Genomic DNA, 15,882 nt, shown 5'->3' with positions numbered 1-15,882 from the left:
CCAGGATTTCCACGTGTGGATTGGACACAGCACCGCGCTCTGCGCACCAGGATTTCCACGTGTGGATTGGACACAGCACCGCGCTCTGCGCACCAGGATTTCCACAGCAGGATAGGACACGGAACCGCGCTCTGCGCACCAGGATTTCCACAGCAGGATTGGACACAGCACCGCGCTCTGTGCACCAGGATTTCCACAGCAGGATTGGACACAGCACCGCGCTCTGTGCACCAGGATTTCCACAGCAGGATAGGACACAGCACCGCGCTCTGCGCACCAGGATTTCCACAGCAGGATAGGACACGGCACCGCGCTCTGCGCACCAGGATTTCCACAGCAGGATTGGACACGGCACCGCGCTCTGCGCACCAGGATTTCCACGTGTGGATTGGACACAGCACCGCGCTCTGTGCACCAGGATTTCCACAGCAGGATAGGACACAGCACCGCGCTCTGTGCACCAGGATTTCCACAGCAGGATAGGACACGGCACCGCGCTCTGCGCACCAGGATTTCCACAGCAGGATTGGACACGGCACCGCGCTCTGCGCACCAGGATTTCCACAGCAGGATTGGACACAGCACCGCGCTCTGTGCACCAGGATTGCCACAGCAGGATTGGACACGGCACCGCGCTCTGCGCACCAGGATTTCCACGTGTGGATTGGACACGGCACCGCGCTCTGCGCACCAGGATTTCCACGTGTGGATTGGACACGGCACCACGCTCTGCGCACCAGGATTTCCACAGCCGGATTGGACACGGCACCGCGCTCTGTGCACCAGGATTTCCACAGCAGGATTGGACACGGCACCGCGCTCTGCGCACCAGGATTTCCAGCGGACACAGCGTCACTACGGGACCCCAGCCCTCCGGGACTCCAATCCCTCGGGACCCCCAGCCACCCGGGACGCGCTGTCCCTGGATCCCCCAGCCTTCCGGGACCCCCGAGCCCCCCGGACACGCTGTCCCCGGATCCCCAGCCCCCCGGGACCCCCGTTCCCCGGACCCGCTGTCCCCGTTCCCTCCCGCCGCGCTCTTCACGTCCTTCCGCCGCCGCCTTCAAACCCGCCCCTCGGTTGGCACGCGCCGCCCGCCCATTGGTCCCCGCTGCGGACGGCCCCGCCCCCACCCGGCTGCCGCCCTCCCCGCCGCGCTTACGCTGTTTCTCATTGGCCAGCCACGCCGCCTGCCTGGCGGGCGGGGCGGGAGCTCAGCGCTGATTGGCTGCCGGGCGCAGTGGGCGTTCGAGCGCGTGCGGGGCGGCGGCGATCGGGCTAGACGGTTGTTGTGCGGGGGCGTTGTGAGGGGACACGGTGGTTCCCGGGGTGCGGACGGGCCGGGCCGGGGGTCGCCCTGCCGAGCAGAGAGCGGCCGTGCGGGCAGGGAGTGCGGGAAGGGGAGCGGCGGGGCTGGCGCCTCCGGCTTGTCAGGGGGAAGCTGAGGCAGCGCGGGCAGCGTGTGAACTCAGACAGGCTGCAGGTTCAATGAGCCGCAGCGCTGGTGGAACGATGAGTCTCTTGCAGAGCTCACGGGTGGACCTGGCGTTCAGTAAGAATTCTCTTAAAGCCTTTCATTTCTTTTGTGGCTATTGCTGCTTTACGTGAAGCACCTGATTCCATTGGAGGCCCTGTGTGCGCAGGGGCACTTCTGCAGCGGCACCGGCGTCAGTGCCAGCGGCCGGGGCTCCTGCCCAGGGACACGGGCTCGTCCCGCCCCGCGCTGGGCAGGACACGGTGCGGCCTGCCGCGCTGGCACGGGACACACGGCGAAGAGAATAGCAGTGAGTACGTACTTTATCAAGAGAGTCTTGACAGTTAATGATGAATCCTACTCCAGCTGTTGCCTTGTCATGATTTCTGGAAACCCTGGCTGTCTGTCTCTTCCCCTTTTCTGGTAAAGTTGTGGATTTCTTGCCAGTATGTTACAATCAGGTGTTGATTCTGGAGATGTTGAACATGCCCGAGGAAAGCTGTAAATACAGTGAAACTGGTGATTTGTAAAGTACAGCGACACGGACTGCATCTCTGGTTTTCAGTACTTTGTTCTGAGTGGCATTTGGGAAACGTAAAACAGGAAAAGCCAGCTGCAAGAATTCGAAACTGGCTACAGGGTTATGTTGTGGGTTTTTTTTAACAAATTTAATTAGACTCTGGAAATATATTTTTTACCTTTGTAGCATCTATAAAATTAACAAGATTTGCAGAAACTGTTGTCAGCTGTAATAGGAAAAAAAGCAAAAGTAACTTTGCCTTTGGTTCAGAGGCGGTATTTCAGAACCAGAAATGGAGATGAAGCTTTGCGTGGGAGGGAGATCAGCTCGGCACTGGGGAAGCTCCTTTTCCCTGGGTTTCCTGCAGCACAGACTCGGGCGTGGATTCCAGAGATTCTAAAAGGTCAGTTTATCTGCCAGGCCCAGTGTAGAGCAGCTCGAGCTGCTGCTCCTGCAGAGGGACCGGAGCAGGAAGAGTCCCGGGCAGCTCTGCCCGCACGGCCCCGTCAGCCCAGGTTCTGGTGTTGGGTTGGTGTTCTGCACCCGCAGCTCTGGGTGAGACCCGGCCGGACGCGGTTCTGTCCCCTCGCGGTGTGACGGACGCGGCTCCGCTCCCGGGGACACGTCGGTACCTGTGACCCAGAGCTGGGCACGGCTCCGCGCTGGGACGCCTGTGCTGGGCACCAGCAGCACCTCAGACCACTGCCAACGAGACGCCTTTTCCACTGTCGTCTCGCGGGGGTGGGGGAGTGAGGATAAAAGTGACAAAAGCAGCTGGATAGTTCAACTTGTTTCAGAAAAGCCCCAACATTCCAAAGCCAACCGCAAAGCCAAACATATCCCTGTGCATGCGAGTTTTTCAGGCAGTTCTGGTGGACTGGAGAGTCTTTTAAAAAAATGCAGTAAAGGCAGCAAGCATGGGGACCAGCAGCCAGTAACAGCAGTGAGGCAAGTGTTGATCGGTTAAATCAGCTCGTCTCACGTTCTGATAATGCTCTGTTAACTTTCCAGCTGCCCGGCATCCCGCCCATCGGCTGCGGCAGCTCGGCCAGCTGTGCTCGTGTCTTTGGCTGGGGTTTGCTTGTTTGGTTTTGGTTGTTGTTTGTCGTGTGTGGGTTGTTTGTTTGTTTAACCAGGACTCAAAATGAATGGGGCAAAAGAGAAGAAGGAGAACTGGAAAGAGCAGGCCAGGCCGGATAGACGCTTAGAAATAAATATTTAGGGGTGGCAATGGCACTTGCCACAGTAATTATCCACATTTCCTACAGGTCTATTCTAATTATATACTAATAATTTATCAATTTCTTTCAATAATTTCATGAAGAAATATGTTCAGAAAATATTTTATTCTGAAAAAATATTCTATATTCGGGTAGTATTTTCCTGCCCGCAAAGAAAAGCTGCTCTTACAGTTCATCTTATGATTGTCTGGCTGAAAGACACGATTTACATACAAGTTTCCAGCAAAGCACAACAAGCCACAATAAGTCACTGTTAGGGAACAGGCTGCCTTAGCTTATCTAATTACTGAGTATACGGCTTCGTACAGAGCCTGGTTATTAACGGCTGGTGTAGAACTCGCTCAGCATAAGGGAGTTTGCCCAGCGCAGCGGTGAGCTGAGAACCCGCAGCCTTCTGTTTGTGAAGGACAAAGGGCTCAGAGCGCTCCGGACAGGGAGCTGCCGAGAGGGGAGCAGGACGGGCCTGACGGGACGGGACGGGACACACAGGGCTGGCGTGGAACCGCAAATAACTTTTGATCTGCAGCTGCAAAACAGGAACTTGCAGGTCAGGACTTGGACCGACGGCCCCATCTGAGGAGAATGAGAGAGAGATTCCATGGAGCAGGGAGAGCCCCGGCTCTAGTGGTTGTGCTAACACGAATCAGCTTTGACCAGACCGATTTTGATAAGAAGAGAAACCTTTTAGGAACTATTTATATAATTGTAAATATTTTTTGAAATAAGTTGTTTGGCAATACAAAAACTATGTTTTAACCTTAAAAAATAGGTTTTCTGGTAACATTTTGGCTACTTGATATTTCCATTTGTTTCATGGATGAGAATGTAAGACAGAGCTGCTGACCAGGACAAAACAAAGGGGTTTTTGTGGTGTGATGACTTCCCGCTGTCCAACCTCAGGCTCTGCTGTGCAGAACCTCGCTGGGCTCCCCCGGCCCTCAGCGTCGCACACGGACACAAAGGGGAGAAAGCAGCTGGTTTGGGGACAGAAACGGAGATGAAGTTTCTGTTCCTGGCCTGAAAACAGGCTCATGTGGCCGACTTTGGGGCTCGGGAACAGGTTGAGTTGTGCGGCTTTGGGCTCAGAAATAGAGGTCAAATCCTGTGGTTTGGGACTGGAGAGCAGGCTCAGCAGCCGGGTTTGGGCTCAGAAACGGGCACTAAGTGAGCTGGTTTGGGGCCAAAAGCAGCAGCTTACACTCCTTAGAACAGTTAACTAATCAATCATACAAACTCAGTAATATTTTTACAATGTACAATGATGATGTTTAATCCCAATATTCAGTTTTTCGCAGCAATTGGTTTAACAACCTTGTCAAAAGCCCGGACTGTTGGAAGCAGCTGGAGCTTGTCAGGGGAATTATAGAATCATTTGGTTTGGAAGAGACCCTCAGGATCATGGAGACCAACCCTAACCCACCCCAGCACTGCCCCCTGTCCTGAGAACCTCCTGTCCGTCTGTCCAGCCCTCCAGGGCTGGTGACTCCAGCACTGCCCTGGGCAGCCTGTTCCAATGCCCCACAGCCCTTTGGGGAAGAAATTGTTCCCACATCCAACCTCAACCTCCCCTGGCGCAACTTGAGGCCGTTTCCTCTGCTCCTGGCGCTTGTTCCTGGGGAGCAGAGCCCGACCCCCCTGGCTCCAAGCTCCTTTCAGGCAGTTCAGAGATCAGAAGGTCTCCCCTCAGCTCCTGTTCTCCAGCTGAACCCCCAGGTCCCTCAGCCGCTCCATCACACTTGTGCTCCAACCCCTCACCAGCTCCGCTCCCTTCTCTCCACTCGCTCCAGCACCTCAAGGGATGTCCTGCAGTGATGGGCCCAAAACTGACCCCAGGATTCAAGGTATAACACAGTATTCAAGAAGTACTGTTGAGCCTGACGCCAGCTCTTGCTCAGTTAGAAACAACCCAAGGTCTACTTCTCTGCACAGCTCTGTGTTTCCTCTTCAGATTCTGTCATGAGGAGTCCCCAGAGCTTCTCTCTGAGGACCTCCCTGGGTCTGAATAACCGAGGAACATCTCTGTATCTGCCCAGAACCCAGGGATGGCGGCACGCTGCTTTGGCGGCCCTGCCGGAGAACAAGCTCACCTGGGTGCTCGCAGGTCACCCGAGGCCTCTGCTATGAGGCGGTTCACGACACCACCGGGCAAGCAGCCGTCCTCTCCCTGCAAGGCACGCTCCAGCTCCCGGTGTGTGTCCACCCGGTCGCCCTGGGGACAGACCACAAAGGGCAGCGATGGGACTCGCTTTGCCCTCGTTCCCAGGGAGCCACCAGGGACCCACTGTCCTCCAAACCATCTGTGGGACACGGGCACGAGGCACGGGCTGCAGGCATCGCGTCGGGAGAGCCACGGGCAACGGCAAGATCTTCTGCGGCAGCTCTGAGACAAGCAGAGAGCCAGGGCGGGACACGGACCCCACGAGGGGAAGAGGCCGTGGGGGTCACTCCTGAGGACGGGGAAGGTGGCGGTCAGACGGAAGGTGCCAGGCGGGCAAGGGGAGGGCGTGGGGACCAGCCCCTGCCCCGAGGAGGAGAAGCCATGAGCACCCTGCACCCGGTGTCGCTCCTCGCACAGGCAGGAGCCCCGCGCTGCTGGGACAGCTCCAAACCAAAGCTCAGGAGGGGCCTTGGGTAGCTGGGGAAGGGCGCTGGGGAGAAGCTGGGGCTGACGGCAGAGGCCCTGCCCTGCCCGGGAGAGAGCTGAGAGCTCCTGGGGACAGGAGGGAGGCAGCAGCGACATTAGTCCCACCTGAGCGGCAGGATCAGCGCTTGGGGACACAGCTTGCGGGGCAGAGATGGCGTCAGACAAGATCCCTCCTCTGCCGTGGAACCTCTTGTGTTTGAACCCATTACCCCTTGTCCTCATTGGTTGTCACCAGAAGAGCCTGGCTCCATCCTCCTCACACTCACCCTTTCCATATTGATCCCCATGAGTGAGTCCCCCCTCAGTCTCCTCTTGTCCAGCTCCAGAGCCCCAGCTCCCTCAGCCTTTCCTCACACGGGAGATGCTCCACTCCCTCCAGCATCTTGGTGGCTGCGCTGGACTCTCTCCAGCAGTTCCCTGTCCTGCTGGAACTGAGGGGCCACAGCTGGACACAATATTCCAGGTGTGGTCTCCCCAGGGCAGAGCAGAGGGGCAGGAGAACCTCTCTGACCTACTGACCACCCCCTTCTAACCCACCCCAGGTACCATTGGCTTCCTGGCCACAAGGGCCCAGTGCTGGCTCATGGTCACCCTGCTGTCCCCAGGACCCCCAGGTCCCTTTCCCCTACGCTGCTCTCTAATAGGTCATTCCCCAACTTACACTGAACCTGGGGTTGTTCCTGCCCAGATTCAAGACTCTGCACTTGCCCTTGTTCTATTTCATTAAATGTTTCCCCACCCAGATTTGCCCAGACTAGATGATCTTTCGAGGTCCCTTCCAATCTCTAACATTGGGGGGGTGGGGGGGGCCGGTGCCGGGCGCGGGGGGGGAGGGGGCGGTGGCGGACGCGGACGGGATTGGCTCCTGCGCGGGATGGGCGGGGCCACGCTGCAGAAGCGCGCGGGCCGAGGAGCGCGTGCCGGCGGTGCGGCGGCGGGAGCAGCGCGCGAGGAGCGGCGGGGCCGGCGGTGAGCGAGGGGCGGGCGGACAGCGGGGAGACTGGACGGGGCCGCCCCGGTCCCGGCTGAGGGGGGAGGCTGGAGGGGGAGGGACGGGCTGGGTTCGGCAGGAGGAAGGCGAGGGGCAGCCAGCCGCAAGAGCGCGGCCCCGGGCCGGGCCGGGAAAGGGGCGAGGGGGAAACACGCGGGCGGCTGTGAGGGAAGGGAGCCCCGGGCTGAGCGCTGCGCGGGGCTCGGGCGGGGCCGTGGGGCGGAGGGGGGAGCCCGTGGTGCCACAGGGCAGAGGGAGGAAAGCGAGCGGGAGGGGGCAGCGCCGGGTCGGGAGCGGCGCGGGCGGGGCCGGGGCCGCCGTGGGGGCGCCAGGGGGCGCGAGGGGCGGGGGCGGCGCTGCCGCGGGGAGGGGCCGGGAACGGGGGGAGCGGCGGGAGCGGCGGAGGAGCCTGAGGGCGGGACGGCGCGGAAGGAGCTTGGGCGGGAAAGGCTGAGGGAGCTCAGGGAGGGGGGGACATCGGGGAGGCTTTGGCGGGAAAGGCTGAGGGAGTTCAGGGAGGGGGGACATCGGGGAGGCTTTGGCGGGAAAGGCTGAGGGAGCTCAGGGAGGGGTGACATCGGGGAGGCTTTGGCGGGAAAGGCTGAGGGAGCTCAGGGAGGGGGGACATCGGGGAGGCTTTGGCGGGAAAGGCTGAGGGAGCTCAGGGAGGAGATGGCGTCGGGAGGCTGCAGTGGGCAATGCTGAGGTAGCTCAGGACGGGATGGCACTCAGGTGTGGTTTCAAAGGGAAATGCTGAGGTACCTTGAGGAATGGACACTGGGCTGGGAACTATGAACACATCAGATTGGTTCAGAGAGTGTTCATGACAGAAATTTGTGCAGTGAAGGATTCCAGCAAAGAGAGGGAGAAGAGCCAAACTTAGATCAGGCCTCCTAGTACGCCTGCAGGTTTGCGGACAGGGATGACGAGGTTGTTAATCCGGTCCTGACTGTTTCTTTCTCTCTCCCTCTCTTGCAGAAGAGGCGGTTGACCTGCAATTCCAGAGCGAGGAGAAGCAGAACTTGGCATGGCCTCTGAAATCCTCCTTTAATCTGGGCTCAGGTAAGCTGGAAGCAGGGGCCATAGGCTGGGGTTTGGGAGGTGGGCGGGTGAGAAGTGATCCAGGTTTTTGACTGAAGCGCCTGGGAGTTCATTTGTAGTTGCTGCCTTACTTGGTTTTACACTGACTTTCGCATTATCTTTTCATTACGTAGAATTTTCTGTTCTGACATTGAAGTCTAAACTTCTTTGGAAATCCGTCCGCTGTCCCAGTCTCAGCTCGTGGCACTTCCGCTGTCTCGTGGCCCGCGTTTCAGTGCACGAGATCGCGCCCTGGGCCTTGCATTTTAACTGACGAGCCGTCACTTTCTGCGTGATGTACACTATGTTTTTATCACCATATTTTCTGTGAATATTTTCTTTGGTTCCCCTTTATTTTGTTTTTCTTGTCCTTAACAGGCAGCTTTGAGAGCTCTCTAAGTAAAAGTGATACCTTTTTGCCTTCTTATTGCTCTTTTCGTGCTACGAGCAGCCACCCTCGTTATGCTCAGTCTCAGGCTTTTCTTCCTTTCTTGCCCAGGTTCAGAATACTGGGAATTCCAAGCTTCAAGTTTCCTGTGGAACGTTGCGGGAGACCTCGATAACGTGGCACTGAGGGAGGTGATGAAGAGAAACAATACCTGTTCCTTTTCCGTTTCGAGACGTTATTTTTTACCTTCCTGGTGCTGTGAGATGATTTGCAATCTTGCGCTAGCATCTGCCTGGAGGAGAACACGGACGCTTTGGGTGCCTCCTCCAGAATACTTGCTCTGTGGTTCTGGGGATGTCCAGGCTTCGAGGGGGGGGGGATAGGGGAGCGTAAATGTTATGGGGCCTCCCGGGATGTCTGCAGGTGCGGGTGACCCGTGGCTGGGACGGGGATGCCAGGGTTGTCAGTCTTGCCCTGAATCTCTGTCCCTCTCTTGCAGCACCTGACCGAACGGAGGAGCAAGTGGACGGGAAGCTCCTGCGCCACACACAGATCACATTTATCGCTCTCGCCCTCAGAGACCCGGAGATCCAAACCGTTCGCATGGTGCCTTGAAGCAGCCTGTGCTCATGCGCTTCTCCAGGGGGAAGGCGGAATGGCAGTGACTGGCCACGTGGAGCCACAGGGTGCACACTCTGCAGCTGTCAAGCCCAGCTCTGCGTCAGCTCACACCTGCGGTTTTGCGCCGCACGCGCGGATTTGAGTTGTCGCTGGTTGTTGCAGCGTTTGGCTTTGGTGAGGACAGCGTGTGTTTGTCAGCAGTTGGTGTAGGTGGAATCTGGAGGAGAAAGCGATATTTCCGTGCCAGAACTGGTTGGTGTTTGCATGGTATTGTGGCGGTTGTTCCCGCAGGCGATCAGTGCTGGAGTGTTATTGCAGGAAAGGGGATTTTGGAGCTTGTCTGTGAGGTGCACCAGAGGCAGCAGCTGAAAGCGAAAGGCTGAGATTTGGAGGGTTTGTGGGTGGTTTTGGGCGGTTGTCAGTTGAAGAGTTGGCTGTTTGCAGGTGAGGTGTAGGGCAGAGGGTGAAGCTGACCTTGCCTGGGCGGCGCAACTGGCTGGGTGTGCAGAGCTGAGGAGAGCGGGCTGCTGCGGGTGACCCTAAAGCTGGAGAACCGGCCGGCAGCTCCAGAGGCTCCCGCTGCCGGGCAGGGCCGTGCAGGCCAGTGCCCTGGGGCACAGCGACGTGACCTCCGCAAGGACCAAAGAGCAGGTGAGGGCCGTGGGCATTTGTACTGAGCTGTGACATCTCTAACCTGTGACATTGGGGTCCAGCAAGTACCAAAGAGCAGGTGAGGGCCGTGGGCGTTTGTACTGAGCTGTGACATCTCTAACCTGTGACATTGGGGTCCAGCAAGTACCAAAGAGCAGGCGAGGACCGTGGGCATTTGTACTGAGCTGTGACATCTCTAACCTGTGACATTGGGGTCCAGCAAGTACCAAAGAGCAGGTGAGGGCCGTGGGCATTTGTACTGAGCTGTGACATCTCTGACCCGTGACATTGGGGTCCAGCAAGTACCAAAGAGCAGGTGAGGACCGTGGGCATTTGTACTGAGCTGTGACATCTCTAACCGGTGACATTGGGGTCCAGCAAGTACCAAAGAGCAGGTGAGGACCGTGGGCATTTGTACTGAGCTGTGACATCTCTGACCCGTGACATTGGGGTCCAGCAAGTACCAAAGAGCAGGTGAGGACCGTGGGCGTTTGTACTGAGCTGTGACATCTCTAACCCGTGACATTGGGGTCCAGCAAGTACCAAAGAGCAGGTGAGGACCGTGGGCGTTTGTACTGAGCTGTGACATCTCTAACCGGTGACATTGGGGTCCAGCAAGGACCAAAGAGCAGGTGAGGACCGTGGGCGTTTGTACTGAGCTGTGACATCTCTAACCCGTGACATTGGGGTCCAGCAAGTACCAAAGAGCAGGTGAGGACCGTGGGCGTTTGTACTGAGCTGTGACATCTCTAAGGCGTGTGCGAGGGGCTGGGGCCAAGGCAAGGTGGGCGCGCTGTGGGGTGTGGGGGGGTGTCAGCCCCCAGACTTGTCCCCTGTCTGACTGTAGTGCCCTTGGGCTGCTGTAGCTCAGTCCTTCGTGTGTTTCTCTTCAGGTGGAGCAGCGTGCAAAGGAAAAAGGAAGCAGAGGAAGACGGTGAGCCTGCGAGGAAGAGTGTAGCGAGTCGGGCGTGGACTCACGGTAAGGTGCCGTGAGAGACATTAATTACAAACTCAGGTTTGCGTTTATACTCGCTATGAAGCTCGCTCAAGCATTTGCTGATTAGCTAGGTTAGACATTACATAAGCGATGTATTTTGTGTTCCCACCAAAGTTGCTGCCAGTAACACATCTTTTGTCTATCATAATCTGTCCCTGCTGGGGTAGCTCAGTCCTCCGTGTGTTTCTCTTCAGGGGAGCAGCGTGCAAAGGAAAAGCGAGGAAGGAGGCAGAGTGATGGATACAGAGGGTTGGAGCGCACCTGCCGGTCAGGAGGGATCAGGGAAGAAGACACCGGTGGTGGAACCGCAGGTCAGGAGAGCTCAAGGAGGGAGAAAGGTGACTGTGGCCATATGGGTTTTTCTAGCTCACACACCAATGAAAACAGTTTGGATAATAAAAGAAATGTATGCAAAACCGATAAGTAAAGGCAGAGAATGTTTATATGCGATGTATGGGATAGACCTGAAGGTGTATTTATTCCTACGACAAAGGAGAATTTGCAATGGTAATTAACTGAGGATGTGAATTTCCAGATTGCATTGGCAACATACGCGGGGAACATATCAGTTTATTACCCTCAACATAAAGTGTGGGCTGAAACTGGTAATTTACCGTTGTGCAGCAAACGCTGCTGTCAGCAACGACCAGTAAGTGACAAGACTGTAATTACTGATGGCTCTGGTCGCTCACGTGAGTTGTAATGACGTGGCTGAACTCAGATACCCAGTGCTGCAAACACAAGGTAGAGAAAGAGACCAAGGGTCCAACAAGTTCCTGAGCTGACAGCTGTTGGGATCGCTGTGAGGTGTTCTGTGACAAACCTTGGAATGTTGGAACTGGCTCATATTTTGCAGCTGGCGTACTTAACCGCCTGGAAGCTTCTTTTCTTAAGGAAGAGGATAATCCTCTTTCGATGGCTGAATTGAGAATGCTATGGTTTCTAATAAATCACAGACATCATGGTTTTTATGCAATGCACACCCGCTCTCGCACGGCCCTTCCAGGACCTCTTGCGGAAGGCAATAGGAGGGCCGATGCACAAGCTGTGCTGCTCTCTGTGCCTGAAGCCTTGCAGCAAGCTAAATGATCACATGAATCCTTTCACCAGAGTGCAAAGGCGTTAAAACGACAATTTCAAATGACAGTGGATCAGGCCAGGAGCGTTCTTATGTCCTGCCCTGACTGCCAGCAGTCGGCACCCGTGCCGTGCACAGAGGGTGTGAATGCAGGAGGGATTGCTGCCAGTGAAGTACGGCCAGCTGGGGTAACGCGTTGTTCTGAATGGGGTAAATACGTACGTGTTTCTGTACGCGCTCATTCCGGATTTCTCGTTGCTGCTGCACACGCTGGTGAAAGAGCACGAGACGTCTGTGACGTTGGTTGACATGTTTACGGTTTGAGGAGTTCCACGATATGTAAAACCAGAGGAAAGCGGAACGCACGCTGGATTAGAGGAGCGATCCCCCGAGTGCCCAGCGCGCTGTAATAGAAGTGCCTGCTGTTTAACACTTTCAAAACAGTGATAGCGAGTCTGTTTGCCGACTTTCCGGTATCATGTTCTGGTGACGAGGATGGGATGATCTGCCTGACCTGCCGTGGTCCCCAGGGTCTCTGGGACCTTGTGCCGGCACCGGGGAGTTCCCGGAAGGGACCACGGATCCTGGGACCAGCTCGGACGCGGGTGAAACCCCATCAGTGAGATGAGGCGCTTTCACTGTCTGGTTGGGCTGGCACGCTGCCTGCGCGAGACGTGGGCGACACGGCGCGTGGGGTCTGCGCGTTCGCGTCTGCGCGTTTGGGTAAACCGGGGAACTTCAAAAGAAATAAAAAATTAAAGAGGAAAATGAGAAAACTATAAATAAAAGAAAACACGAGGGAACAGTAATTTGGTAAAGGTACCTGTAGTGATTTTGCTGTTTTTGCCTTAGCGATTGTAGGATTGTGTCCTCAGTGAAATGTTGTTGTTGTTACTTGTGTCTTGGGTGATTTTATAGTCCAGTACTTACAGTTCTCCAATTGTCTGTTACTGTGATTGTGAAACAGGTGGTGGTACAACTGACAGGAGGGATTTGGAAGAAATTCCCCCCGGTTGTATTTTGTGACACTGGAAAAGGATCGTTTGACTCGCTGGGGAACAGCAACCAGGGGAATCTGATTGAATATTGTAATTAATGGTGGCCACTGTAAATAATATTAACATGCTGCACAGGTCTAGGTGGGTATACTTTGAGATGTGTAGTATAGTACCGCACTACATGTAATATATAATAAGATACATATTTTAAATCACATATTGCTTATTACATAATGTGTATTACACAATACATAATGTTACATATGCATTGTATTTATCCCCGTCAGATCCATTTGTTTTGAAAAAGGATAATCAGAAGTTGAAACCAGTAAAAGGTTTGTTGAAGAGCAGCTATTGGTGTAGAGTACACAGAGCACACGGGATCAGAACTGTCCCGCGGTCGGTCCAGGGTGGCATCCTGATGTCCTTACATCGGGGACAGGCTGCATTGCTATGGACGGTGCATTTCATACGGGATTAGACGCGCTGTGCCTAAAGCTGTAAATACGCCAAAACCTTCTGAGATTAAACAGGATCGTGAGGAGTCTCCCACTGAGTTTTTACACCGTCTTAAACCGACAGCTCAGAAATATATTAATATAGGTCCTGACTTGGAGAACAGAGAAATAGAATTCTTAGTTGACTGGGTGCTCATTATTCTGTGTTAAACACTGTGCAGGGAATATTAAGTAGCGATTCTGTAACAGTTATGGGTGCCACAAAAACTGCAAAACACGGCCCTTTAACCCGCTGCTTAGAATGTTTGTGTGTGGAGTCTGGTACTTATTGATTGTGTGCCGTGTGTCTTCTCTTGTGCACAACGAATGGTTGACAGAAGCTTTAGTGGTGCAGTGGCTGTGCAGTTACACGCTGCTGTGGCTGCAGTTGTTGAACAAAGAAGGGGAGATGTGGCCGGGTTGTGACATCAGTTGTGAGAAACTGCAAGAGTCACAGCGTGAGAACAAGCGCTGGTGGAACAACACAAGCAGCAAGGACTGTGTGGGACATGAACTGTCAGGGACAGAGGGACTGATACGGGATCGGTACATCAGGGACAGGGATTGATACGGGATCGGTACATCAGGGACAGAGGGATTGATACGGGATTGGTACATCAGGGACAGGGATTGATACGGGATTGGGACATCAGGGACAGGGATTGATATGGGATCGGTACATCAGGGACAGGGATTGATACGGGATCGGTACATCAGGGACAGAGGGATTGATACGGGATTGGGACATCAGGGACAGGGATTGATACAGGATTGGGACATCAGGGACAGGGATTGATATGGGATCGGTACATCAGGGACAGAGGGATTGATACGGGATCGGTACATCAGGGACAGAGGGATTGATACGGGATCGGTACATCAGGGACAGGGATTGATATGGGATCGGTACATCAGGGACAGGGATTGATACGGGATCGGTACATCAGGGACAGAGGGATTGATACGGGATTGGTACATCGGGAACAGAGGGATTGATACGGGATTGGTACATCAGGGACAAAGGGATTGATAAACAGGGACAGGGGTTGATACGGGATTGGTACATGAGGGACAGAGGTTCGTGATGTTTCAAATGCAAACCTGAGTTTGTATTAAATGTCTCTTCGCATCTCAAAGAGTGTCTGTGCCTCACTTGCTACACCCCTTTATCTGTTTCCCAAATTGCGATTTAAACTGTATTTACCATTGTAAAAATAAAGCTTTCCCCCCTTAATTTTTGTCACATATTGTAATTAGAATTAATAGACATATTGAAGCCCGTCCTAGCTGAACTGGAGAAAAGACAGCAGCCATGTGTATTTTTAAATAAAGAGTAAATCAAGTCTGCTAGCTCATTATCTTTAAGCGTTTTACTGTGGTCACGTCCCTCCCCAGGTTTTGTGTCTGTCGTGTCAAGGCCTGACACCCACGGCCACAGGGATGAACCACCACGGGCACAGCACCAGGAACCCGCCTGTGCTGTGCTGTGCGGTCCGTTTCCCAGGGAGCCCGCGGGGTGTCCCCACAGCCGCAGACACAGGTGACCCGGCTGGGTGGTGCCCGCAGAGCACAGTTTGTGTGACCCGACCCGCTGGGCTGCCTGGGAAAGCCGGGGACAAAGGGCCGGGCCGGGCAGCGGGAGGTTGGTTCCAGCTCACGGAGCAGCTCGCAGCGGCTGCGGAAACAGCCCCGAGCCGGGACGTGCCCCCGGCCGTGTGCTCCCGCCCCACCGCGCGGGTGTCCTGGCTCTGGGCATCGTGGCGCAGGATCGTTTGAGAACCGTTCCTGACCGTGGGTGAGGGCTGGGACTGCCCCGTAACTGCCCAGAGCCGAGTTGTTGCTGCAGACAAGACACGGGCACAGGCACAGGCAATATATTTTACTAGGCCAGAAGACATCTTGAGGAAAAACAAAACTTTATAAATGTCGGGGTTTTATCTGTTATCAGTGTGTCTGCCGTGTGCGCGGCTCCGGGAAAGCGCGTTCAGGGAGCTCCGGCTGCCCCCGGGCCAAGAAAAGGCCCGCGCTGCGGGGCCCGGGGGGCGCTGCGTGACCGCGCCCGGTGCTGCCGCCTGGTGGCCACAGCCCGGTACTGCAGCTGGGGACCGGCGCGCTGTGTCCGTGCCGGGGGACGAGGGGGCGCTGCCGCTGCGGGCGGGGTCGTGCCGGTCAGAAAGGGGCGGAGGCGGACGGACGAACCGCCGGGAGACAAAGAGGCCCCGGCTCTCCCGGGGCAGCCCCGCTGCGAGGGGAACGGGCGAGGCGGCAACAGGAGGCGGCGGCGTCTCCTCGGCCCCGAGCACGGGGGAGAGAAACCTGCCGGCCGGAGCTCCTTCGGGCTCTGTCTGTTCACAATGAATTTATGGGTAGGTGACCAGCCGCCCCCCTTTTCCGCGTGAAGCAGAGGAGCGCGGTTCGTTGTCGCCTTTTAAACGCGGCGGCGGCGGCAAGCCGCGCGGCCGGAGGGCGGGGGGGGGGGGGGGGCGGTCCCGGCAGGGCGGCGAGCCGGCGGGTGAGGATGCAGAGCGGGCCAATCAGATGGCGCGGGAGGGCTGGAGGGCTGGAGGAGCGGAGCGCTGGTTGGCTGCCTAGGCACGTCAGTTGCCTTTCTGTCTGCCAATCAGATTGCCGGGGGGCGGGCGTCGAGGGCTGGGTACTGCGCATGCCCCAAAGAGCGAGCGCTGATAGGCGGAGAGATGCTG

The 15,882-nt window shown here is 56.1% G+C and overlaps 1 protein-coding gene across 6 annotated transcripts; it reads left to right on the top strand.

Annotated features, from left to right (window-relative positions):
• The first annotated feature begins 540 nt into the window (after positions 1-540).
• On the top strand, positions 541-14,530 carry LOC110356757 (uncharacterized). Of its 6 annotated transcripts, none has more exons than XM_065055323.1 (7): positions 541-6,848; positions 7,849-7,932; positions 8,450-8,529; positions 8,917-9,133; positions 9,404-10,394; positions 10,504-10,589; positions 10,802-14,530. In XM_065055323.1, the coding sequence occupies exons 1-4, from the start codon at positions 6,638-6,640 to the stop codon at positions 9,001-9,003; spliced, it is 462 nt and encodes a 153-aa protein (XP_064911395.1). In that variant the 5' UTR covers positions 541-6,637; the 3' UTR covers positions 9,004-9,133; positions 9,404-10,394; positions 10,504-10,589; positions 10,802-14,530. The 6 variants fall into 6 exon arrangements, with proteins under 6 accessions (XP_064911395.1, XP_064911393.1, XP_064911394.1 ...); XM_065055320.1 differs by having other exon boundaries at positions 607-6,848; positions 8,838-9,133; XM_065055321.1 differs by having other exon boundaries at positions 8,917-10,394.
• Positions 14,531-15,882: the final 1,352 nt, after the last annotated feature.

Source organism: Columba livia, chromosome 3 (assembly GCF_036013475.1).
Source record: "Columba livia isolate bColLiv1 breed racing homer chromosome 3, bColLiv1.pat.W.v2, whole genome shotgun sequence".
Taxonomy (NCBI): domain Eukaryota; kingdom Metazoa; phylum Chordata; class Aves; order Columbiformes; family Columbidae; genus Columba; species Columba livia.
This window is presented reverse-complemented; position numbering and strand designations above follow the sequence as displayed.